The sequence below is a fragment of the Buteo buteo genome, chromosome 6 (genome assembly GCF_964188355.1).
Source record: "Buteo buteo chromosome 6, bButBut1.hap1.1, whole genome shotgun sequence".
NCBI lineage: Eukaryota > Metazoa > Chordata > Aves > Accipitriformes > Accipitridae > Buteo > Buteo buteo.
Window position 1 is genome coordinate 38,691,439 of NC_134176.1, and position 24,913 is coordinate 38,716,351.

General features: G+C 47.1%; 1 protein-coding gene across 1 annotated transcript in view; it reads left to right on the forward strand.

Moving 5' to 3' along the window:
• The first annotated feature begins 232 nt into the window (after positions 1-232).
• PLEKHD1 (pleckstrin homology and coiled-coil domain containing D1) overlaps positions 233-24,913 on the forward strand; it is a 30,449-nt gene continuing 5,768 nt past the window's right edge. The window contains exons 1-10 of the mRNA XM_075030501.1: positions 233-399; positions 8,982-9,075; positions 10,013-10,102; positions 10,631-10,707; positions 15,610-15,701; positions 18,540-18,592; positions 20,574-20,668; positions 21,609-21,702; positions 23,019-23,197; positions 23,950-24,082. Coding sequence (XP_074886602.1) covers positions 251-399; positions 8,982-9,075; positions 10,013-10,102; positions 10,631-10,707; positions 15,610-15,701; positions 18,540-18,592; positions 20,574-20,668; positions 21,609-21,702; positions 23,019-23,197; positions 23,950-24,082 — 1,056 coding nt within the window. The 5' untranslated portion in view covers positions 233-250. The remainder of the gene's footprint in view (positions 400-8,981; positions 9,076-10,012; positions 10,103-10,630; positions 10,708-15,609; positions 15,702-18,539; positions 18,593-20,573; positions 20,669-21,608; positions 21,703-23,018; positions 23,198-23,949; positions 24,083-24,913) is intronic.

Here is a 24,913-nt window from a genome sequence, read left to right on the forward strand (position 1 = left end):
TTGGGCTGGGATGTGTGCTGTCTGTAATGCATCAGGAAGTAATACGCAATGAGGAAACTCTCATCATCTGTGCATCAGGGAGAGAATTATTGACTGAGTGCTGAGCAGTCAAGTTATTGATTCAAACCATAGCCCAGTCTCTCCGTCTGCCGCTTGGAGTGGCTGGTTACGTCCTTCTGGTTCATTGCATTTAATCGGATTCCCTGAGCTGCCACGCAGAGGGAGAGAGTTAGAACCAGATCCATCTATAATGTTTGCTTCAAAATCCAGTTCCGTATCCCCTTCTCCATCCATGGAGCAGGCAGATTCAGATGCTCTGGACATCAGCACCAAAGTGCAGCTGTACGGCGTGCTCTGGAAGAGACCCTTTGGGAGGCAGTCAGCCAAATGGTCCAGGAGGTAAGCTACAGTCGCTGAGGGATGCTCAGGTGAAATACAGAGCCTAAGGGTGCTGGGGTAAGTTAGAGCCTGAGTGCTTAGCTCTTCAAGTGCAGCTAGCCAGGCAGAGACTAGGGGTGAAACTTTGGGCATAGCTTCCCTGCTGTTCTGAGTCTGCTTTACGCACATGGCACCTCATTGTGCTTGCTTCTTTATCTGCCCAGTCCCTGTGCAACGTGTACTCCAGGGTGGGAATAGGGACTAGCTGCCTACTCTGGATAATTATCCTATGATCATTTCATGAAAGAGGAAAAGTCAGCTCCTATATTTTGCCCCTGAACTGCTTGACTTTTTTCATCAGCACTTGTTAAAGCTCTTTGAGTCCTTTGGGTATGAGATGGCTAAGCTGGACTGATTGTGCATGTGGGACTGTGTGTGCATGTGTATGGTCTGCAGAGGTTTGTGGGCCGGCATCAGTGCTGCTGTGCTGCGTGATGGCACGCTTGGAACAGCGAATGCAGACTGTCTTCCCTGGGGAGAAGGTGGCTCTGAATTCTTTCCCATCTGCTACTAGGGAGTTGTAAGCTGCTGCTGTTGCGTATCAGCAACCAGGAAGCTTGGAGCTGGAAAGCATTTGCTATAACCTTTTACCAAGGACAGAAATATGTTCTATAATACTGAAGTGATAGGTCAGTTTGAGGCTTAAAGTTGGTGTAGTTTCTTTATGCGAATCGCTGAATCTCACAGGAGAGTTTTCTGCTGGCTGTCAAATGATGAGACACGACTGTTTATGGATGGGTATTCGCACAGAAACGTAGTACAGCTCTTTCTCATTGCTCACGGGGGGTACGTGATCCAATGGATTAAACCTTACAGCACTCCTGGACGGCAGAATAATGTCATTGCTGATAGATGTCGTTGGCAAATGATTCAGTTAGAAGACTGGCAGCTGAGAAACTTGCATTTTCACCCTACCACTGCCAGAGATATGTTTTGTGACCCAGGATTTGTTGTCATGATCTATTAAAGAAGGATAGTAGTACTTACCCGCCTTTAGTAGTTTGATATTGGCAGATGAAAAAGTCTGCCAGAAAAGCAAAGTAATGTTGTTTTCTTCCCCCACCTCACCTTTCCACTGAGGAAAGACACAAATAAGTCATTAGCAAAAGGCAGCACAGGAAAACGGAGCTACCTCTGGATTGTAGCCTTTGTAGCACAGTGTGTGTCAAGGCTTTTTGGAAGAATAAATTAACCTGCACGTGAACAATGTCTGTCGGCTACCTCGGGTACTTACCTTTTGTGGGTACCTTTTTGCTGCAGTCTGCAGTGTAGGCACAACACATCAAATCCATTTCTAAACCCAGCTTTCCCAGTTTTGTGCTGTGTAGTAACCACAGTGCCGTCTAGTCTAATAGACCTGGGAAGATGGTGTGGCCTGAAAAACAGTTAAATGTTGCTTGGGAAGCAGTTTTGTGCTTGTAGCAATCTCTGACCCGGATGCAGGTTTTATGCTGTACTCCCCCACCCACCCCATCCCTGCCCCCGAAACAATGGCCTTTTTTCACCCAGGAGGGAATTTGTGCTGATGCTCCCTACTCAGCTCCCAGACATTGATATTTAAATGAATTATGTCTGGAAACTAATTTGACTGTGTTATGGAAAAGAAATGGACAGAATAACAGAGGGGAAGGTAATTTGCCACGGAGGAGAAATTCTTAAAAGGCTTTTTTTTTTTTCTTCCTAATCAAAATTTCTTGCAGGCAAACGGCCCGTCTCTGCTCTCTCTGTCATTATTTATTTAGTGCTGTTCTATTCCTAGAAGTCAACCCCATCTCCAGCAAGTGGTAAATATTTTAGTGATAGCAGGTGGGAGGAGATGGGGAGGTGACCGTGGGGTGGGGATGATGTGGAAGGTTAGCTGCAAGCATGGCAGCTGAGGGTCCTGGGGCACCAGAGACAGGTCACTGGGAGACGAACACAGGGAATCTGTAGGGTTGGAAGGAAGGGGTTTCTGGAGTAAAAAGACTGGAACAGATGGAACAATAAGATTTTTTTTATTGCAGGAGAGATTTCCTTTAAAGTAAAAAATCTTGCATGTTATTAGAAGTCGGTCATTATGGGGGGATAAGGAGCAATTCATCTATTCGCCCCCTTTAACCTCCATGCCCACCAAGACACAGCTGGTCAAGTGCATTATTTTATGAAAAGGAGAAGAGATGTTTCCTGCTCCAGTTAAATTAAGAGAAAGAATTGACTATTGCTAGATACAGTTGAGGATCTGATCTCCGAGCAATGTAGATTTTGTCCCGAAATCTCAGATTACTACTTTTAATCTGTTTGGTATTTACAGGTAGTAACTTTGCTGTGAAGTAATTTTGCTCTGGACAATATTACTACTCCCTGTCCCAAGGAAAGTCTTCCCAAGATATGGGAGATAAACCAGCGTGCAACAGGAGGATTGATCACATCAGGCCATCAGCCATGCAGATGGGTCTGTGTGGCTGTTAAGAGATGTATGATACTTACTGGCTTGATCCTATTCATTTGGCTGTAGCAACAGTGCTGCTGGAGACACTGAGAGGAAAAACAAATGTTTAAGGGAAAGATGGAGCCTGAGTGGATAATGGATCAAGGAAAAAAGTCCAGGCATGGTGTCCAGTGCTTTGGTGATTGAAATCCCAGGTTTGGGGATTTCACAGCAGTAGAGGTTATGCAGGGAGGGATAGCAGAGCCTTGTTTTAGTCAGGGCTGGCATCTGATGGCACCTGTGAAGACAGCAAAACTTGACACGAGGCAGTTGTCTGGAGCACTCCCGGTCCTTTCCCTTGCCCACACAATGGTGTGTCCTGCAGCCTAAGTATTTGTGCGCTGCCTGAGAGTGCTCAGCTGACCGCGAGTGGGCTGGGTGCTTCTGGCACTGGACCAGCACGGCTGTGTTTATCTGCCAGGGCTGACGTCTGAGCGTGCTGCCTTTCAGAGCTTTATTTTGGAATGCCATCAGCAGCATCCTAGCCCCTGTCTCTCCAAGACAAGAAGTTCTATTCCGAAGGTGAATTTTCTTTCCTTGTAAAGTAATAGCCTTCCAAAAGAGACGCAACAGCCTTCTGAGTTTACTGGTGCTTTTGACCAGTCTAAGCTTGGGTCACTGCTGGACTGTCTTTGGAAAGTTATATTCTCGGCCCTTGATTATGGGTCCTCCTCTTCCCACCAAACTGCACCCCGTTCTTCCTTCCAGTTAACAACAAGCAGTTTAGTCTCTTCCCTACTCCAGAAGTTGTACTGGTAACGGCATCAGCCTGGCATGGAGTCTGGAATGAAATGCACAAGGTATGTACCTGCCCTGGATGTGGCATGAATGGGGCACTGTAGCTTTGCAGATAGGAGGTGACACATCCTTTTTTACTGTGAGTAATCCCAGCCCCGTACAGAAATGTCAGGCTCTAAGCTGACTGTCACCTTTCAGGTGAGAGACTCTGGGGCTAAGAGGAACAGTTCCAGGAGGGCATCTGCTCAGCGGTCAACGAGAAAAGCAAGGTGGAACATTAGGAGTTGCAAAGAGTAGAGAACAAACCAGAAAATATGCTTATACCTCTGAGTATAAATCCATCAGAGATGCCAGGATGCTGCTGGAAGGAGGGAAACACAGCACAGTTGAGAGAGAAATTTTATCTTCTCTTGGACCAGTCCTGGCTGTGGCACTGCGAAGCATGCACATAACCTTGTTTTCCAGCAAAGGGGCTACCAACAGCCACTGGATGTGGTCACGGGACAGATGGAAAGGATGATTATTTAGGACTGTTTTCTGCTCTAAAAAAGCTAGGAGGCAGGCAGCTGCAGAGCAGCGTGTGTGCGTGCAGCACAGGGGCAGCGGGAGCTGCAGAAGTAGCACAGGGGCCGTGAGTCAAGCAGACCATGTGCTTCCCTCTCATCCTTGCAAACTTCCCACTTGGCTGGTTGCTGTCGGGAAGCATCCACCTCTTCCCGCTCCCTGCCCAGGCGCTGCTCCGGCTGCCCAGAACCAGGGCAGGAGGCAGCCAGGAAAGCCTGGAGCTGTCAGGAGAGGAAGAGTGAGGGACAGGGACTGCAGTCTCTGAGCTGACGTGCTGATAAAGATCCTTTGCCCATCGGTTTCCTGAGCCGTCCCCAGGGAGAGAGAACTGGGCTGATGTAGTAACAGGGATTCGCTGCTCCTGGACTGGCGCCCAGAAAACCACCATTGGAAGGAACGACCAGGGAGACTGCTGCAGTTTTATAATGTAAACACGTAACACAGTCCATTGTCACTTCCAAAACTTTTACAAAGATTAGCTAATTAATCTCATTAGCCCTCTGTGACACAAAGAAAGCACTTTGTCCCCAGAGATCAGGTATCTCTACTCGTCCAGTATAGAGCTGTTGTGTCTAATTCTGGCAGATCAAGTCACTCGGATTGTTACTGTTCCTCTGCTATTCCAGTTTAATTACACTGCGGTTTCAGTGGTTTCTTAGTGCAGGATTTAGTGACAGGACATGGGTGACCCAAGGGTGGGTGACCATATGTGAATGGCTCTTGTGCTGCATGTGGAGTGTGCACGGCTGTACCAGGTCCGCTCACCTCTTCCACCTTTGCTGCTGCTCTCCAGGTTTTTTGAAAGCTGCTCTGTTTTTAAATCTCTTCTTTTTTTTGGTTTCTTGTTTGTATTCAAAACCTTCCCCTGTCTTTCCAGCACTCCTTTTTCTTCTGCTGGCTCATCTGTGCCTAATTCAGATACGGGTTCAGTGCCTCCAGCCCCCCAGTCCTAACTGGGTGTCTCTCCCCATTCTCCCTTGGTCATCTTTTCCCTTTCTGCTCTTACCTTGCTGCTGCTTCAGTCTTCAGCTTGCCCTTGAGTCTTGTAACTTTCTCCTCTACTCCTTCACTTCACCCCTCTTTCCATTGTGCTGCATCAATTATCCTCATATTGTTGTATGGAGGCTTCGTCCTGAAAGTCAAAGTTAAAGTGGTCATTGCCTTCCAGGTAAGGATAGATGAGGGAATATAATCTAAGCATAAATACATTATGTCCATCAGCTAACCAGTTTTTCAATGTTTTTCCTTCATTATTTGCTGTGGAGTTTTGTTGTTACTATTTTTTAAACTCTTATTTTGTACATTTTCATTCCAAATCCCCACAGATTCTCTCCACATCTGTGAGGTCAGGGATCTAAAACTTCATTAATCTGCCAGAGGCACATAAATTCTCAGAGATCTGTGCTATGCTTTGTTCTGGGTTTTGTTTTGGGTTTGTATTCCACTGGAGCATAATCTGTAATATGGGGATTATCAGCAGCACTGAGCAGGCAAAAAGTATGTAACAAACTAAAGCCTGGCTTTAACTGGGGGTTAACATTTAGATTAAAAATCACACATAGCCAAAGATCAGTATCTTTACCTGTCTTGCAAATGTTTCTCGAGGTTGTTCAGACTGACAAGACTGTTGGAATCAACGAATAGACTTTCTCCATTCCATGTGGTGTGCTGGTTTTTATTCCTTATTTTCATATTTATACCCACAGTACCTAGTTCACTCTGACCCACTGGACCTAGCACAGGCCATTGGCCAGGCAGGATTGTTCTTTAAGGAAGTTATTTCTGTATTTATTGTGCAGATGAGGTTATATGTCCCTCTAAAAATCAAGTCCTTGTTGAACTAAGCATTAGAGACATAAAGTGAAGATGCAGCTACTCGTAAGAAAGCTTTCTTACAGAGTTAATGACAAGAGGTGGGAGGAAAAATGAAACGGGAAAGCACAAGGCTGCTGCTCACAGAAATTATGTGGAGCTCTCTCTGATATTTGCCTTGGCCAGGGTCAGCTCTGAACCTGCTGCAGGGGGTCGTGGCTGCCTTTGCCATTAATGTAAATATATCTGAAAATACCAATCCTTTTTTCACACAAAGGTGAGAACTTGATGAATCCCCTCTACCAGTTATGTGTCCCACAGAGCTGTGCCTAACGCATCTGCTAAATGGGCCAGTGTCTCAAAGTTGTGTGAGCAGTTCAGCCCCCCATCCCCTTTTCTGGGATGCTCCTTCCCATCCCTGCCTACTGTGATGAGGAAACCATTCTGGTCCCTGATCTGGGACACTGGCGAGAGGTTTGGGATGGAGATTCCCATCATAGGGAAAGCAAGCTGTGCTCCGTGGACAGTCCATCTCCCTGTCCACCTTTTACAATCATACAGAGAGAGTATGGACAGCCCCACAGGTGGGCTCATGCATTGCTTTCCCAGCCGAGGGGTCGTTAGATGCAGCTCCTCTGGGAGGTGCACTGGGACACGAGCTCGGGCTGGAAAGGTGATGGTCCCCTGGGTGGAAGGTGAATAGTAACTGCTCCTACTCAGATAACTTGCTGGACAGGCTGCACTGTGAATGAGCACCTTTTCGGTCCGCTACTGACTAAATGACCTCAGTGCAGAAGAGCGATTTCTTGCACTGAGTCATGCTGTTCTCCTTGGAGAGATTTTGCCAGGCTGTGGTCAGGAACAAGAGGTGAGGTTAGGCAGTCAACCATGATGACCCCAGAGTATCAAACAAGAAGACAGTGCCCTGCTGAGGGAGCAAGCTGGCTTCTTCCCCCTGCCTCTGATAACAACAGGAACAGGTTTAGATGAGTGGGCAAGGAGAAGAAAAAAAATCGGGGCACAATAATTGTTGCTGGTGTTTGTACATTCTGAAGATTTCTGGATGTAAATACGCACGTGTTCAATGACTGTCACTTTTAAACATTTTGGAGCAGGCGCACAGTAGGTCCAGAGCTGCAAGCATTCGGAAGTTTAACTTTGTTCTGTGTTTTTCAGTCCCTTCTGTGAGCCCATGGCTCATGTTTCCGTGGCATGCGGCAACTTCATTTATCTTGCCAGAGCCATGGCAGAAGAGCAAGAGATAAGGAGCTGGTCAAGTGGTAAAGCTTTCCCCCTGAGTATAATAATGATAATTATTATCAATAATATATTATATTATAATGATATATATAATTTTATTATTATTATGATAGTTGTCTGCCAGCTTTGACTTCTTTCTTTAGCTTTAGGAACCAAACTGGTACCAAATCGCTGTGACCATCTCTACTGGAGGCAGTGCCCTCTGCTTCAGGAGAGGACTGGGGTGGGATGGGCAGGTGGAGGTATTAGAACTGCTCTTGTGGATCAGACCTTTCAGCCTGTAGCCCATCGCTAACGGTGGCTTCGGAGGAAGGTGCAGGAATCCCCAGGCTGCACAACTGGAAAGTGCTGCCCAGAGAAGTGTCTTCCTGATCCCTCTCAGTGGAGGCTTTCTGCCCAGAAGCAGGAGGGTTTCCTGGGGATGTTCTCGTTGTTCACAGAAAGGCCTTATCCTTTCCAGATTCCTCACGAGCTCTTGTCCTCAGGACCACACTAAAGTGATTAACACAGCAGTGTTTTATGCAGTGTAAAAAGGCATTCTTTATTAATTTTCAGATTATTGCCTTTCACTTTCTTTCCAAATCCCTCTTTTCTCATATCAGAAAATATGTACAGAATAGTGCAACACGTTTTCTTTGTCATTTACGCTTTTGAAACCTCCCTGCTAAACTTGTCCCCATTTTTTTCAACTGCTCTTCAGCATTTTTGAGTGCTGCAGAGATTTAGACCAAATTTGAGCTAAGTCAGATATCTCTCCCCTGTACATCTGCCTGCAGGGTAAATGCAACCTCAATTTTTGAAGAGAAGAGGGACTCTCCCAGGGGCATTTTGAACATGCAAATAAGCTATAAGTGGCACTCCTTTAATCACAATTTTGAGGACACGCTCCAGTAAATTAGAGGCTTGGTTTTACAGAAGCTGTGATATTTTGTGGCTACTAGACAGTGTTCATCAGAGCATACCTAAGGCTAACTGAGCAGAACAAGGCACATTTTAATGTGACGTATATGAGGAAAAAAAAAAATTCAATTTCCTTTGTATTTACAAAGGTCAATGAAAGGAGACTTTGCCAGGACCTCTGCTTAAAAATATCTCTAAAATTTATTTCTGCTCCGGAGTGCTCTCATAGACAATCTTTTGCCTCGAGAGTCACTTGGGGATGCTAGCCTGTGACTGTCCCTGCCATATGACTTTGTGTTACAGTGGAAACTCTTCTCTTCTGGCTTCTGCCGACATGGGAAGAAAGAGGGTGGCAGGGAGTGGATTGCAAAAATAAGCTTTTAGTTGCTCTTAGCCCATATGAGACACCCTTAAAAAACAGGAGCAGCTCTTTTCCAATAGGTTGAATCCAACACATGGGCTAGATAGAGCGCGCGCAGGTCAAGATGCCAAAAGGCTTTGGCTGTGCTCCTGTCTTGGACACAGACCGCCGTCCTGTTCCCCTGTGAGTAAATGGTGCTATGGTTTGCCTTCAACACTGGTGTGTGCACGCTGTGGTAAGCTGCAAGCACAAAGCGCTTGAACTTGGCACTTAGTGTTAAGCACTAGCTCATGGCTACGAGCAGAACTGAGGCACCTCACCTTAGGCTTAGATGGGAATAGTAAACTCTTCTGCTCAGGTAGCAGCTTTAGTTAGGTGGAGATTTTCTTGTGCTGCGAGCCACGACCTTTGTTCTAGCAGAATTTCTTTCCTTTCTTAAAGGTTCTTCATCATTAAGGAAAGTTTCCTGCTCTACTATGCTGAGAGTGAGAAGAAGAGTTTTGAAAGCAATAGATACTTCAATATCCACCCCAAGGTGAGCAGCATATGCATGGGAGAGGGGGTTATTCTGTCTAGCTTCTCCTCCCTCCATGGGCCCAGCAAGTGAAGAAGAGGTAAGTCACAAACTTCTCACAGATCCAGGGAAGCCTCAAAAAAAGCAAGATTCATGTCAGTACCTCTTCAGGCTCCTATTAAGGAGGTACTTGACTTTCTTTTTTTTTTTTTGCCTGATAGTAGATGTATTCCCTTGTTTTCACAATCTCCTAATCAACTAATCTTGTTGAGAATACTGTTGGCAAAGCCAGTGGTGGGGCTAACAGCTTTGGTTGCTGCCCGTTCCAAACCTGTACTTGTGCTCGTGAGCAGTCGCAGCCAGCCCCTGCTAACCCACGTGCCCTCAGCCCCAAGCAGCATTCTCCGCAGCTCTGCCGCCTGGAGCTCTCGTGGGGGGACTCTGTGCTCTGAGTCCGCTTTTATCCTCTGTAGTCACTGGAGGCTGACGAAGCCCATGTGCTTCCAAAGGTGTTGATTTCACCCAGCCTGGTTAGGGGCAGCAGGCCACCCACCCGTCCCCACACAGCGTGTGTGGGGTGTTGACCTCCTGGTGGTGACTGCGATGGATCCACAGTCTCCCCCGTGGTACCGCACTGTGAATCTGCAATGCCTGCCCCTCTTGGGACATCACCTCCGCCTTGATAAAGGAGCTCCTGCTTCCATATTCTAGCTAGCAGCCTTCCCTCCGAGCCAAATGCAGGAGAGCCATCTCGACCCCCTTTCAGATACCCGTTGGAGGTCTCCTGGTGGGGGTGGGAAGCCCTCTGCTTTTCAGGAACTGTGTGTATTGCCCCTCCTGGGATAGCCAAGGCAGGGCAGAGGCCCACAAGTGACCAAGGGTGAAAGTTCAGCTCCGGGTTAGTTAATAGTTACACTTGATATTGCTGACTGATTGGAGCGCTCTGGTTTATCCCCAGGGTGTCATACCCCTGGGAGGCTGCATCGTGGAACCCAAAGAGGAGCCCAACATGCCTTATGCCATAAAGATCTCTCACGAAGACTTCCATGTAAGTAGATTCCTTTCCTTCTCAAAAAAAAAACCCCAAACCCCACAAAACATTTTACTGCTGATGACCAGAGCTGGATTGGCAGTCTTTCCCACCCCACCAAGGTACGCCTACCCTCTCTGGGCGGACTGTCTTGAGAGAGAGCGTGGCTTAGCGTCCCAAGTCCTCTCAAGGCTTTGCTGCTGCTCCCGCTTTGACAACCAACAAGGAAACTTGCTCTTTCTGACAGCAGGTCTTATGATACTAGCAGACCAGTGGACAGATACTCAGGAGCCCTAGAGCTCACGTTGCCCTATCCTTTTATTCCTACCGTGACCGCTTGCCGTGTGCATCTCTTCCCAGCGTGTGGTAGGCCTGGGACTTATTTGTTCCCACGTGATGCCTCCCGCGGAGGTGGAAGCCTGCGGCGGGCTCTCCTCTGCCATAGCTGTGCTAGCTGCGTCCAGTTCATGCCCCGAGTGCGCAGAGGCACGTAAGGCACCAGCCTCTCTAATCCAGGTTTTTTTCCCCTCCCCTCCCCTCTTCTAGGGTAACATTGTTCTAGCAGCCGAATCAGAGTTTGAGCAGGCTCAGTGGCTGGAGATGCTACAGGAGTCTGGAAAAGTGTAAGCTTCTTTCTATTCCTTATTCTCTTTGATCTGCTCTGTAGACGTGTAAAGGATAAAAAGGAAGAAGCCTGACTAGAAGGACTACAGGGAGGCAGACAAGCTCCCCAAGACTATAGGGAGACCTTCACTTGCCTCCTGGACCCATCCTTTCCCTAAACGAGAATGCTCTAAAACCGACACAAAGCTTCGCGCCTTGCCGTGCAGTATGGTATGCAGGATGGCTCTTTGCTAACAACCCCAGGCTGTCGTCTGTCAAATGCTGATATACTGAGTGGCGTCTGCTCTCCCTCTCTCTTGCCTCGGAGAGTTGGGACCTGGGACTGAACGGGGGCTCTCCTGGTCAGTTTTGTGTGGGAAGCAAGGTCCGCAGGTTTGAAAAAGGTGGGGGGTCAGAAAACCTCTCTACACTGCAGATGTATGAATTTGGGTTAAGGTAAGAGCAGAACAGGAAAGGCACAAAGCTGGTGAGCCGCCGTCCACGTGGCTCTACGCCCCGCTGGTGAGCTGGGACTTCGCCAGCCCGTCCCCGCTCTCCTGAGCCGTACCGGTCACACCAAGATGTCAGTAACAGCCCTGATGTGATTGTGTGACCGTGGGGTGCGGATCCCTTCTGCCTGGATCCTAGGGCGCTCAGGCCACGCAGCAGCAGGATTTGGCCTCTCAAGGCGGTTTAATTCTGAAATGCGGAGGCAGGCTAAACCCCAGGGGAGGAGGTGTTAGCAAGGCATTTCCAGCCCACCTACAGCGTTGAGAGGGTTTGATTGCTGTATGTGTACAATATTGAGTTCACAGTCTGCTGAGAATGCTGGAGAGATTTCCAGTTTGTCGGCCACCAGCTCTGCAATCCCTCAGCACCCAGGAGCCTGACGGTGCAATGAGCAGCTGTCCCACAAAACCACAGCAGGCTCTTCCTAATTCTCAGCAGATGCAGGAAGAGGTAACACTTGAACAGGGATTTGACTTTTGCAAGCCAGGTAGGAGCTTTCAGAGTCTGTAGAGCAGAGCCTACTGTTCAGCTGTGAGGCTCGAAGCAATGAGCACTTTGCTCTGCCCTTCCTGGCTGCATTACAACGTATGTATGTGGTCTCTTGTGACTTTAGGGACAAAAGCTGCTCTTTCAGGCAAGTTTAACTTGTAATACCAGTGCGTGCGTGCATGTGTGCATGGTAAAGGGTATCTCAGTTAGTTCCAATGCTATGAGGCTGAAAATGTTCATTTGTAATTAATGGAGAACACAGTGTTAATGTGGATCAGCCCATGCCAAGCTTTGGGCTGCTGCAGTGAGCCTGGCTTTGGTGCTGGAGCAAGCTGTTACCTCCAAGGTACTGTGTGAACCGCAACACAAAGCTGTCCATTAAAGCTTCGGGGGTGCCTGAGCCCCATGGGACACAAGACCCAAGGCAGAGGTCTGTCACCCACTCAGCGTGAGCAGGCTCAGCCACTGCAGAGGAGGAGGAACCCCGATTTAGGCCTTGAGTAATTCGGAGTTTTTTCTTTGATAGCACAGGTCTGCACTCGCCTTCACCAATGTTAAACACAACTATTGCCAAGGGCAATAATTTGGGGGCCAAATTCATCTTTCAGGTGTGTATGGGAGGAAAGAAACGTTGACTGCACAGCTCAGGAGGGGTTTTCATAAGCAAGCCCTGTGCAGCTGCTTATTTCACAGAACCAGCCTTTTTTTCTAGTCCTTGCTTCAATATTCCAGCACTAGTGTTTAAAACAGGAGCTAGACAGTGGCTGCTATCATACAGCAGACTTCATGCACCTAGCTGAAAATCTGCCTGAGGCACCCCCTTCCCTCCCCTCTCTGCTTCTGTTCTTGCATCAGAGAAGGAGGGTGATGCAGCTCCAGTGCCGGCCTCATCAATGCTGATGAGAGCCTGCATGGGAGGAAAAGCACAGATTATGTGATTTATGTTAGCAGGGTCAGGTTGGGAGCTAAGCAGCAGCCAGGAAGGTATGCCATGGGCCAGTAAATTGATCTGCAATGAATAGGAAAGCTAAGAGGACCCAGCGGAAGTCTTCTAGGCAACCTGTTTTAGTGCCCTGTTGTTCCTAGATGGAGATTGTATTGCCGGTGGCACTGCAGCACTTACAGTTTATTGTGATCATCCTGCAGACTCCCTCATTATTTAAAACCAACCAAAGGAAAAAAAAAAAAACCCAAACCCCAAACAAAAACCAAACCACCACCCTCAAAAAAACCCAACTCCATAGACTGAGATTTTGTTAAGTAGGGGAAAGAGGAAAAAATGAACCCAGGATGGGAAGCATCCTCTCTCCTCTCTCCTTTGTTTCAATTTTGTCTGCTGCCTCTTTACATCTAGGGCTGGGTGGTGTGTGTGTGTGCCTGCACAATTGCTTATTACCTCCACCATCACAGTCTGCTCAGTGATGCCTTCAGCTCTTCACTCCTTTCCAAGCCTCCCAGTTTGATAGGGAAACTGCTTATTCAATGCAGAGGGGAGCTGATGGCCTCTCCACCCTTCTAACCTGTTGTGTGGCTTGGACTTATCACACTTGCCATATCTTGAAAGCTTTTCAGAAATGCACAAAGCCCTGACTCCCAGCCAGCCAGGCTCTTTTCCCACCCAGAGAGGCTTTTGCTGCTGCTAGTGGGGGAGAGGGGCACATGTGCACTCTCTATGTCCATAGCAGCATTCCCTGTACTGGTTAAAAGTAGACTTGGTGGGCAACAGGGGAAAAAACCAGGTAGCTTAGTACATATGTCCTGTGGACCACGAAGTGCTAAGTGTCTCCAAAAATTGGTTGTGGATGCTCCCGAGGAAAGTAAAATGCAGGCAAAGCTGGAGAGATGTTCCCAGTGCTGCAAAAGGACTGGAATAGGCAGTGTTTGAGCTGTAGAGCAAATGGAGATACTATACAGCTTTGGGGTTGGGTTTTTTTCAGAGGTATATTATAAAGGCACTTTCTACTTGTCCCAAGAGCCTTCCTGACCCTGTGCTTTCCAGCTCTTTATGTATTGTGGCCTTTTCTGATGAAAACTCACTTGGTAAGAAGTACAAAATAAAAAAAGCACTTGCTGGCCCCTTAGCTAAAGTCATAGCCTGTACCTCCCCCCTGCTGCAGTTACACACCGGCACTGGTTCCAGCAGATAAAAGGAATAAAAGCTTAAATGCTACACAGTCGTATAGGTGCATCTTCTAAGTTACAGAGCAGTGGGTGTAGTAACCTTTGAGTTACAGACAGGGAAACATCTTGTTAGGCTGGGGAAGAGAGGGAGCACTGAAAAAGTGAATCTAATGAACAGACACCTTAAAGGCTACAGCCATTTTGGAAACCCTCCAAGTAATCATATGATAAACTCTGTCGTCGTCCCCCGTCCTCCCCCCCCCCCCAGCTGTTTGCTGTTGCTTTCTCTGGGATCAGATTCATCCTGTATCAGAGAATGTTAGTGGAAAAACACATTCATGCCCACATGTTCTCACTCAAGACGGAGATGTCTACCTGTGGGCAAAACATCACCTTTTTAATTAGCATTCTAATTTCCTTTGCACTTTAGAAATATCCTAGATGCTTATTAGCTGAAAAGAAACCCAGCTGTCTGCAAAGGGCACAAGGCAGTGCTTGGGCTGCTGGAGCTGTGAGCTGCCTGGTCCCTGGGGTGATGTGTGTTTAATATATTTGTCTGGCTTTTGTAAGAGACGAAGTACAGGTTGCCATGAAATTGTTTTATAAGAGGTTGCCAACTTAATGGTTTCCGAAAAGCTACAATTTCAAATGGCTCGCAAACAGGCCTGGTACAGGAAGGCTTACAGTTATTTAATATTAATAAGCTCCCTTAGGATTTGACAAAGATGGCAGAATTTCTGGGCAGCAATTGCTGTTCCTGTATGTGCATCGATATAAATAGATTGGGATGAATTTTATGTATGCATTTTAGGTATTTTATGTGTGTAGGTATTTTTTTCTAATGGAACATGAATAGAATTGAGCAGCAAACTCCATTTCTGATTCTGTTTTTGATTTGTGTGTCATTGTCCATGGTATTTAATATCTGTATTAAAGCCTGCTCTGCCCGTCAACTCAATCAGTAATGGGCATCTGCTACACAGGCCTTTTTTACAGCTTAGTTTCATAATGTGTTCAAGAGAAACTGAGATTCTCTGGCCAATGGTCCTACACATTGTCCTACATATAACACAAGGTACTCTTTGAATATGCCTGCTTCCTTTAACTTTCCCTACTTGGCAGCATCTTATCTGGCTTTTATCTCTGGTTCTTCATTGTTTTTACAGGGAGAGGCACTTAACTCACAGTGTAGGGCCAGACACCAAATCCTAGTGGCTTACAGGTTTAGCAGAGGAGGGGTTGATTGGTTCCAGGATGGATGATGGATTCCAGAAAGGCTGAAGATAGAAGGCTGTGGGAAAGAGTCAATAAATTGTTAATATTTGAAGGGGAAAAGTGGCTATAGCAGCAAAATATTGGAAAGGCTGCAGAAGATAATGTCACTGGCAGATGGGAAGTAAGCTGAGTTAAAAGCTAAAATCTGGTTCTAAAGTCTGTCGGGATCCATTTAACGGGTTCCAGGTACATCCTGTTGCAGTTGGAGGCTGTGCATGTGCTGGGTTGGTCTGGAGAGCCCTTAAGACGAAGCTTAGTGTACAAATCTCCAAAACACTGGAAAAAAACCATTTGAATAACTGTGCAGTGTTGACGTACAGCTCCCGTATTAAAAAAAAAATAAATTACTGAATGTCAGGGAAATTTCTCCAACTCATTTGTGGAGAAAAATTTAGAGAATCCCTGTCCCAACTGACAAGAGTCCGTGTGTTTGAATTCCTTGGTAGATTGCTAGGCTGAGTCCCCTACCTCACTCTGTGGGACCCTTAGCTCTCTTACATTGTCTGTTTTGTGTCTGCTCTCCCTAGGACCTGGAAGAATGCCCAGCTGGGAGAAGCCATGATCGAGAGCCTGGAAGCCCAAGGACTGCAACTGGCCAAGGAGAAACAGGAGTATTTAGGTAGGAAACTCTTGCTTCCAAAACCCATAAACCCCAAAATAGCCATTTTGCTTTTCTGGGGTTGTCAGTGTGGTCAAGCCAAGCAGCTACAGGTTTTTACTGTTGACTTTTACTGGATGAAGCTTTTGAGTAGTCAGCAGCTGAAATTCAGGTTTTGAATGGGGTCAAAACATGAAAATGTTAAGGTAGGATCTGGGTGTCTGTGTGGAGCCTGAAAGGAAGAACGTGCTTTGGCCAGCATGCTGAGTCCTGCAGCTCCTGACGGTTGGACTGTACAAATATTTGCTGCCCCTGAGAAGTTTGGATGTGCTGATTTCAGCTGCTCACCAGGCAAACAGCCAATACCTTTGTCTCCCTGAATCGCACAGGACTGGTATTTCTGAGGTTGATTGCAGCTTTTCATGCATGAGTTTTCCTCCTCTAGCTGTTTTTTTTGTCTTTCTCTACTTGGTCTTTGCATTTGCTCACACTGTTCATATTGGAAGTGGGAGCATTTACGTGGGCTTGTTTGAGCTGTCTAATGGCCATGGCTAATTTGTCATTGCTCTCTCCATGGGCAACAGAGAGAGAGCAGTTGCTCCAGATGAACGTAGAATAATTTAGGTTGGAAGAGACTTTTGGAGGTTATCTAGTCCAATCAACTGCTCAGAAACCAGCCTCTGGATGGCAGTACCTTGGGTGCTCTGATTGCCTTGGGAGGTCCAGCTGCCTCTTCCCCATATTGCCTATAGCAAGAGGTAAGGGAGTAGCCTTTTTTAACCCAGATGCCTCCTAAGTTAGAACATTCCCTAAGGTGTAAGAGCCCTTCTGACTTGGGAGCTGACACGTGTGAGCCCAGTCCCTTGTCTGGACAGTAGTGTGCTTTAAACAAGTTAGCAGCAACTTTGGGTGCTTCAGGTTGGTGATGCCTTGAGCAGGGGCTTGTGGTATCTGCTCCTACTCATCAAGCCACTGGAGGAATCTTGAAGAGCCTTTTGCATTTCAGCATCCATGCTGATCAGGGGTGATCTCAATATATGGTCTTACATGTAACAATGATCATAATTCAAGTATCAAGGCATGTTCATTCTGGCCTTCTAAGCGCCATTCACCTGTCTGAGCTGATGGATGGGCTCATATGTGAGGCAGGCAGGGAGGAGTGGTTCCACACCTGACAAAGGGATAACAGGGAGTGCTAAGAGGACCTGGAGAGACAGGAGGAAAATTAGAAACAGGAAAGTTTTGTCAAAACTTTATTTTGCAACCACCAGAGCAGACTAAAGAGCCTAAGAGACTAAAGAGGGCCCCAGTACAATAAAAGACAAGGTGATGGAGGAATAGAGGAATATGTGTTCTGTGGCAAAAAGGAGATATTTGGAATATAAAATATGTATTTAACTGTGTTCTTTGGCCCATGACAAGAACATTTAGAGCTGATCAATTGTCACAGCTGGTTACTTTCTTTTGACAGCAATTGTCTATTTTTTCCTGTATAACTGCTGAGGCTTCTGCCTCATTAGCCTTACCTTCAGTGACCTGTGTCCATCCTGTAGTTAAGCTTTGAGGTCAGGCACTGCTCCTTGCAGCCGGTCAGGGCTCTCTGGAGGAAGCAAACACTGCTCTGGGGAATTCCCGGAATCCTCCTGGAGTTACCGTCCACCTGCCCCCCAGCTGGGATCCAGGTTTCTCTCGGGCAGGGACTTTGCAGAAGCCCATCAAGCCCTGGGCTTGCCCCCCCCAGGAAGGGCAGAAAAGGGAAGGTGCCTCTCTGTAATTACAGTGCAGCTGTGCTGGGTCCCAGAAAGGAGAAAGGGGGCAAGAGTGGGAAGGAAAGGCAGCAGTGGTGGTCAGCAGAGCTTTAGAAATATAACACTACTGCTCTGGCACCAGGAGCCCTGCTGTAGGCAGGAGGTAGAGGTCTGCATTCCTCCTAGCAGTAGTAATCCTGCCAGCAGTAGTAATCTCTTCAGGTCCCCAGTAAAAATGGAGCCAGTAGCATCCTCCTCGCCTGATATGGGGAAGACTTAATCATAAAGTGCTACAGTGAATCTGACCCTGCTCCCACGGCAGCCAGGTGGCGGAGCTGAGAGCTAAACCCTAGGCTTAACTAGGAGAAATGTGTTTCTGTCTAGTTTCCTGCAAGCGTGACTAAGAGCTGCCTAAGGCAGAGCCTCTGTGTAAGGTTAGAGCGTAGCACAATGTACGTACATCAGGTCACGCTGTAAGGATCAGAGCAGAGTCTCTGGTGGGCACGTGTCCTTCTCAGCAGACAAGAGCAACTGATGTTCAGTGGAACTATTCTTAGCAGCTACAAGTTTTGTTGACTAAAATAGAGGATTGATTTCTGGCCTTGGCTGGGGCATCCCAAGGTGACAACAGGGAGCTGGTAGTGATGCCGAGGGGGCTGAAGGAGAGGGTGATGAGCTAGGTGGGTAGGGACAGGCGCTGAGCTGCAGGAGAACCGACTGCTGCTACGCGGTGTGCGACCCTGTGCACCCACTTAACCTTTCTGTGCCTCTGCTTCCTCACGTGTGAAGCAGAGATAAGCATGTTTTCCTGACTCAGCTAGAGGATTGCAAAGGTTAGTTCGTTAATGCTCTTTAAGAACATTGAGAGGAAACCTTAGAAGGAGTAGGCAGCAATATGGTTGTTTAGTTTATTAAGTTATTGGCAGGAGGGAAATTACAGAACATCCCATTAGCGTCATCTCAGCCTTTGGAGCCTCCCAGACAGATACACAGAGAGCAATAGGGAACGCCGCATTTTCAAGCTTCAAACAGTCAGTATTTCATGCTCATAAATATCCCCAGGATATAAATTGCTTTTCTCTGCATTTTGCCTTTGTGTGTGTGTTTGCAGATAAGCTAATGGAAGAAACAGAAGAGCTGTGTCTGCAGAGGGAGCAAAAAGAGGTAAGTGTTCATCACAAGCCAATTTCCTTCAGCTTCCATGTGGCAGGACTGGGAGGTTGGGAGTTGCTGGTTTGAAGGCATGCCAGGGTTCAGGAAGGGAGGCTGCAGAGCCAGAAGAGTCTCCAGCCAACCTCTGGGCTCTGTGGATGAAGACAGGAATAAGAGCTGTGCTGTGGATGGGTCCTGGAGATGTATCCCTGCTCCCCTTCCCAGGTGCTTCCCATGCGATGTGCTTGTGATTATGTCTCCAGGAGGACCAGGGAGGAAGATCAGATTGAATTCATATTCACTGGGTTGAATTATACACTTGTTCTTTGGTAGATTCAATAAGACTGTGGCAATCAACTTGTTCACCTTCACAGTTAGAAAGCAAATAAATAGACCTGACATTGTCCTAGTGTAGACGTACCGTTGTGAGAAACAAGGAGCAGCAAAAAGCAATGTGGTTTGTTCTTTGGATGTACCAGAGATGGGGAGAAAAATAAACATTGCACTAGGGAAAACTCAAGAAACTTCTCCCTTAGATGTGACTATTACTTAATTTACCAAGTTTATTATTGTTTTCCAAACTATTCCTAACTTGTATTTGCTTAATATAATAAAAGTAGCTCATTCTCATATTTGCACCAAATCTATACTGTTTTTCATAGCACCATCATAAAGTTATTGCAAGATAGCTTTGCAAATGGGTTGTCCTATTACACGGTAGGAAACCGGGCATGGATGTAGACCACCACACTCCAATCTTGCAAACTGCCGCATGCTCTCTTTTCCAGTTAATCCAAAATGACTGTTGTCCCTCTTTAGCAAAAGATGGCAATGCTGACCTAGGCTTCTCAGGCCTAGGTTTTTCCTGGGTACATTTCTGCAGAGGCAAAGTCCAAAGGTAGCTTGGACACTCCTTCAGGGGTAAGCTACTTCTACTTTTGCAGGGAGACATCCCTTTCTGGTGAGGTAGCCTGCTGCACAACCCACAGGCATAGGGAGGGAAATGCCCCTCTCTAAAGACCCTGGAACAAATCTCTGCTCTTACAAAGCCATGCACGGTATCTCCATTGACCACAGAGCAGATGGGGCTGGGTTAGTTTAAAGGAGTTTGGCACTGATGAAGGAATGAATATATAGCTCACTGAGCTCTAATGGTCTGGTCTGCTGTGAGCCTGAAGGCTTCAGGGCAATATGTTGGGAAAGCAGCTTGAACCGTGGATCTGCACCATGGAGCAAGAGTGGTATTATGAATTTATCTGGCATCAGTGCTGTTTCGTGACCTACCTGGGCCTGCAGCAGAAGTTCTGCCTAGCAGCTAAGGCTGCGAGGGGACCTGACCAGCAGCAGGACCTTCTCTGTACTTTGTCCCCATCTCCCTCCATCTGCAGTAGGTCTGGGTACAACTGCTTCCTCTAGACTAGGGGAAGAGACTGTTTCACTGCTTGAGGTCAGCTTGTGGCATTCAGTGCTCTTTAAGCTTGGTTTTAGTAGCACAAAGATAGTGGCAGGCTGATTAAACTGTGGAAAGCTGTAACTGTGCAGTCGTGTTTTCCTGTCCCAGTGGGGATGGGAAGTAAGGCTGAGCTAGTAGAAATGTCACACTTCAGGTGCAGCAGTGCTGGGGCTCTCACATTCCTGTCCAGGCTTTCTGCACCTGCACATGTGGGTGCCTGGAAATGGTACATGCATGTTGAGTCCAGCTTTCCCAGGGAGCTTTGGACCTTCCGTATATGTGCAGCAGAGCTGATCTGTGCAGGGAGCATGTCTGGGATTTCCAGGTGCCTGGTAATCTGACTGGGACTTCTGGATGTCTGGAAATCCTCAACCAACCTTCAATCCCCTCTAATTCCCTCTGGACAAAAGTATGGTGGAATTGGACACCCCATGGCTCTACATAGCTCATGTTAAAAGTCCTGGGCATTGTTAATGGGGAAGACTTTCCTAACTGTAAGAGTGTCAGCAGAGTACATTCCTGTCTTCTCTTTTGGTCCAGGAACTCGAGCGTCTGAACCAGGTCCTGGAAGCAGAGAAGCACCGGTTTGAAGAGGTGGTACGGGAACTGCGGCTGGAGCAGGAACAGATCAGACGGTAAGGCAGCAAACTGCACAGGGCAGGAAAAGAACATGAACTCCCACACTGGGCAGAAGTGCTGCTGTGGTAATGAATCAAAACAGTTCATAAAATCCACCGATTTTGTGCATGTAGGAAGGAGATAAATGGTATATTGAACAAAACAGGAACGGTTGAGATCTGTTTACCTGTATTTGCTATCGCTTGTGTGACCAATAGAATACAGCTTAGTTTCAATTTTGTGTTCAGGGCTCCAGCAACTTCATTTTCAAAGGGCGGGGACATGATCAAACCCCAGACTAGTTGGGGTAGCATGGCAACGGACAGGTGCTAGAGGATTTCAGAGAGCCAATTAGTTTGATTGACCAGCCATGTGGGCTCCAGACATCTGAATCTGGTTTTCCACCATCAGCTGAATGACACAGGGGGGATGATGAAGTTGCCTCACCAAGAGTAATTTTGTCATTTTAAGAGTTACGCTATGCAAAATATGAACAGCAAGTTTATTTAAAAAGGGAAGGAGCCAAGTGCTTTGCCCTGAGTGTTGAAAGGGCATGTTTTGCCATTGCCCTCTCTTTTTCCTTTTCTATCCCTAAATAACGTCTCAGAAAAGCCAGTGTGATTTTGCAAACCGTTTTTGTTTTCATAGACTACATCTGCTGAGATATGACTGCCCTGTCTGAGCTCTTCCAGTTGCAACTGTGGCCTTGCCCTCGCTAGAGAAGCACGCTAACAGTTGGTTTGGGTTTGATGATCAGGAGGCACAGTAAAGTTCCTGGATGCCTGTAGTGTGTTCAAGGCATGATGCTTGCTGCCAAGCTCCTGACTTTCCAGGGCTGCCTGTACCAAGCTCCTGTCGCAGGTCCTGCGCTAAGAGATCCACAGCCTGCACAGTCTGAGCGCAGTCTGTGGGGCTAGAGTTCCCCTGCAATAGCTATCACCCTTTTTGCTTCTTTAGGGAGTTAGAGCTCACAGCCCGCTCCCTTAAAGGAGTGGAAGAAGAAAAGAAAGAGTTGCGAAGCCTGACACAGTCCTTACAGAAAACCCTGGAGGTGAGTGACCACTTCTTCCCTCTAGGCGACAGCATTTTGGGAACAATCCATGAAAACTGACCAGGGCTGAAAGCAATGCTGTCCCTTGGAATGCATCTAACATCCACTAGTGCCAGAGTTAAGTCCTGTGCACATGAACAGGTTCATTTGGTAGCTGATATGAAGGCCAAAGTCCCCTGCAGAAAAGGACTAGAAGTGACGTGGAGCCCAGCAGAACCCAAGTTCTCTCAGCAGTACCAGTTGATGTGATGTAGGACAATAACAGTAAGTTGCAGTTTGGGAAGCTCAGGTTGAAGACTATGGAGTGACTTTTCACCAGACAGGTAGGCAGGCAGTGAGGGAGGCTGAGGAACCTCCATCTTGGAAGGTTTTCACAACTCGACTGTAGAAAGCCAGAGCTGACCATAACTTGCTGTGTTGACAGACCAGTTCTGAACAGGAGGCTGGACTAGAGCCTACTGGAGGGTGCCAACATGGCTCTAAATCTGTGATAGCTTTCTGATTTTTTTTTTTTAACTGCAACTCCCTAAGTCCTGGTGGCAGTTGGAGCAGCAGAGAGGCATTCCTTGTTCACAGAAGGGAGCATGGTTCCTGGGGAATCATGTACCACATGGGAATTTAGGAAACAGTGTGTTGATGTATTAAAACCTTTGCTTACTTGATATCACTCTGATGTATTGGTGGAAAGTGGCTTTTCTAAATGTGTATTGTTTGTGAAATTTCCACACAGCTGGCCTTCTGAAGCCTCAATATCATCCTTAATGTTTGTGTCAGATCCTGCAAGTCTGTTCAAAAATCTGTTGCTGGTGTTCCTTTGAGCTCTTCTTGCCTGCAGTTATGGGTATGAAAAAAAGAACTGGAAAGCTAGGGAAGGACCATTCATGCCATGCACACTGGACCAAACACTTCACAGGAAAACAGCGTGCTATGTCCTATTGCCCCACAGTTAGAAGTACCACAGAGAGGATGCCTCTAGTTCACACTGAGGAGCAAGGTGAGGAGCAAAGGCAGGGAAGCTGCCTGCACGGGTGATGCACTAGAGAAGCACAAGGCTCCAGACCCTGAGCTGGGTCCTTACCAGCCTACCATGTCAAAGGAGCCTGCAGGTTCTCACCCCCTTGCACAGTGAAGGCTATGGTGGAGGCTTGCTCCTCGTGAGGCAGGTATGAAATGAAAACCAGATTTTGGTATTCCTGTTTTTTAACCTGAATGAAGCATGTGGATGTAATGATGGAGGGGCTCAATAGGCAGGAGCCAGGCAGGAACAGGAGCAGAAGTGTTAGACTTGGCTGATACAATCTCTGCCCTTCTTCAAGGAGCTCTCCCTGGAAAAGCAGCAAATGCTGGAGATGCTGGAAGAAAACGAGAGCCAGCTCCCACCTCCAACCAGCCCCAGCAAGGAGCAAAGCCCCACCTGGGGACTGCACTGCAGCCTGCGACAGATTGAAGAGAAGATGCAGCAACTTCTGGAGGAGAAACTCCTGGCAGAGAAGAGGTGAAATGGGGGCAGGGGCTGTTACGGTGGTGCCAGAGAGAGGAATGCAGGACAAGATGAGATCCAGTCTGAAGAGGGTGGTGGGAAAAAAGGTCGTTTTTCCCCCTCGCAGGTGGGAGGCAATCAGAAAGGGCATGGCTAAATATTTCCGGGCTTAAAATTAGGATCACTCCAAAACTGTTACCCTGTTTAACCTGAGACATGCAGAGAGGCAAGATCCTTTATAATTTCCATTCTTGGGTGCTGCAAAAGGTAGAGGACACTTCTGCCCTGCTCAGGCTTAGTCATGCCAAATGATGTGACTATCTGCTGACTTGCTTTTTGGTTGCCAACACAAGACAAGTCTGGAAGCTTATCTGGTTCCCATGGCAGGAGTTCAGGTTATAAATGCTTCAGAGGGGACGGAGTGAGGCAGGGCAGCTGAACTTGCTGCTGCTTGGGCTTGCTCCTTTCAAATCAGGACTTAGGCACGTGAATCCATTTGGTATTCATGGACTTATCCATGAGAAGTGGTTGGTGCTCCTGGACCTCGTCTGGGGGTTGAGAATGTTCCATTCAAGAACTGTCCACCTGGCTTTCACCAGCGATGTCTGTGTTATTGAAGTGAAACACAGACAGTGCTCCTGTTAGTGCCTCTTTGCTCAGGGCAGCCAGGTAGTTAATCATGCCCTATCGCGATAGTGAGCCCCTTCCTTGCTGTGAGCTGTGCTGGGGAGGGAATGGTTGTCTTCCTTTGCTGTGCCGTGCACCAGGATGAAGGAGAATGAGGAGCGGTCCCGAGTGCTGGAGGAGGAGCGGGAGTTTTACTCTTCCCAGTCGCAAGCGCTGCAGAACTCGCTCTCAGAGCTGACTGCAGAGAAGCAGCAGGCGGAGAGAGACCTCAAGGTATCCTCTGTGTATGTTGCGTATTGCTGTCCCTGGGCCCAGGGTTCTCTCGTTTTCTCTTTCAGTTCACCCCCTATCAAGTGGGAGACTTGGTTTTATTTTGTTTTCATTTTGTAGTTGCAAATCTTCATTTGCTGTGCTTTATATCAAGGTAACACGTGAAGTTGCCAGGTTGTATCTATGTAGCACTACCATTTATTTTCTCATTCTGAGGTCTGATCAACCCATTCAGTAAAAGTCTTTTCATTTGCTACTGTGAAAGCATCATTTAAAGATGGAGGGAGGGGAAAAAAGTAAAAGAGGAAAGTAGACACAATCAAGAATAAAGATTATTTCAAAGAAATGCTAATATGGGCATTGCAGAACTGAGCAGAAATCTTGCCTCCTCACTTGTGCTCAGAGAATCAATCTTAAGATTTGTAAATCTTCAGGAACCTCTGCATGAACTTAAGTTCAAAAGCAGAGGAATGCAGGTGAGGTACCAGCCCTCCTTCGTTATCGTTAATGGAAGATCCCTGAATCTATGCAAAGGTAATTGGACAAAGTATGCTATTTTATTTTAATCTAAATAATGTAAAGGTTATGCTTATTATTGGCTGTTTGACACTTAACCTCCTTCTACAAATATTTCATCCAAAAAAACCCCAATTCTTCATTTTCCTGAACTTCCAAGATTTTCTTATCCTGTAACCTTCCACTTGGCCAAACTAAAGCTAAGTTGGCCTAAGCTGTGTTATTCTCATTCGCTAAGCTACTACTGATATTATCCTTTATTTCTAACTTTTCTTGTGTTTTGTTTCTGAAATTAAGTACTGTACACCCCTTTGTGGG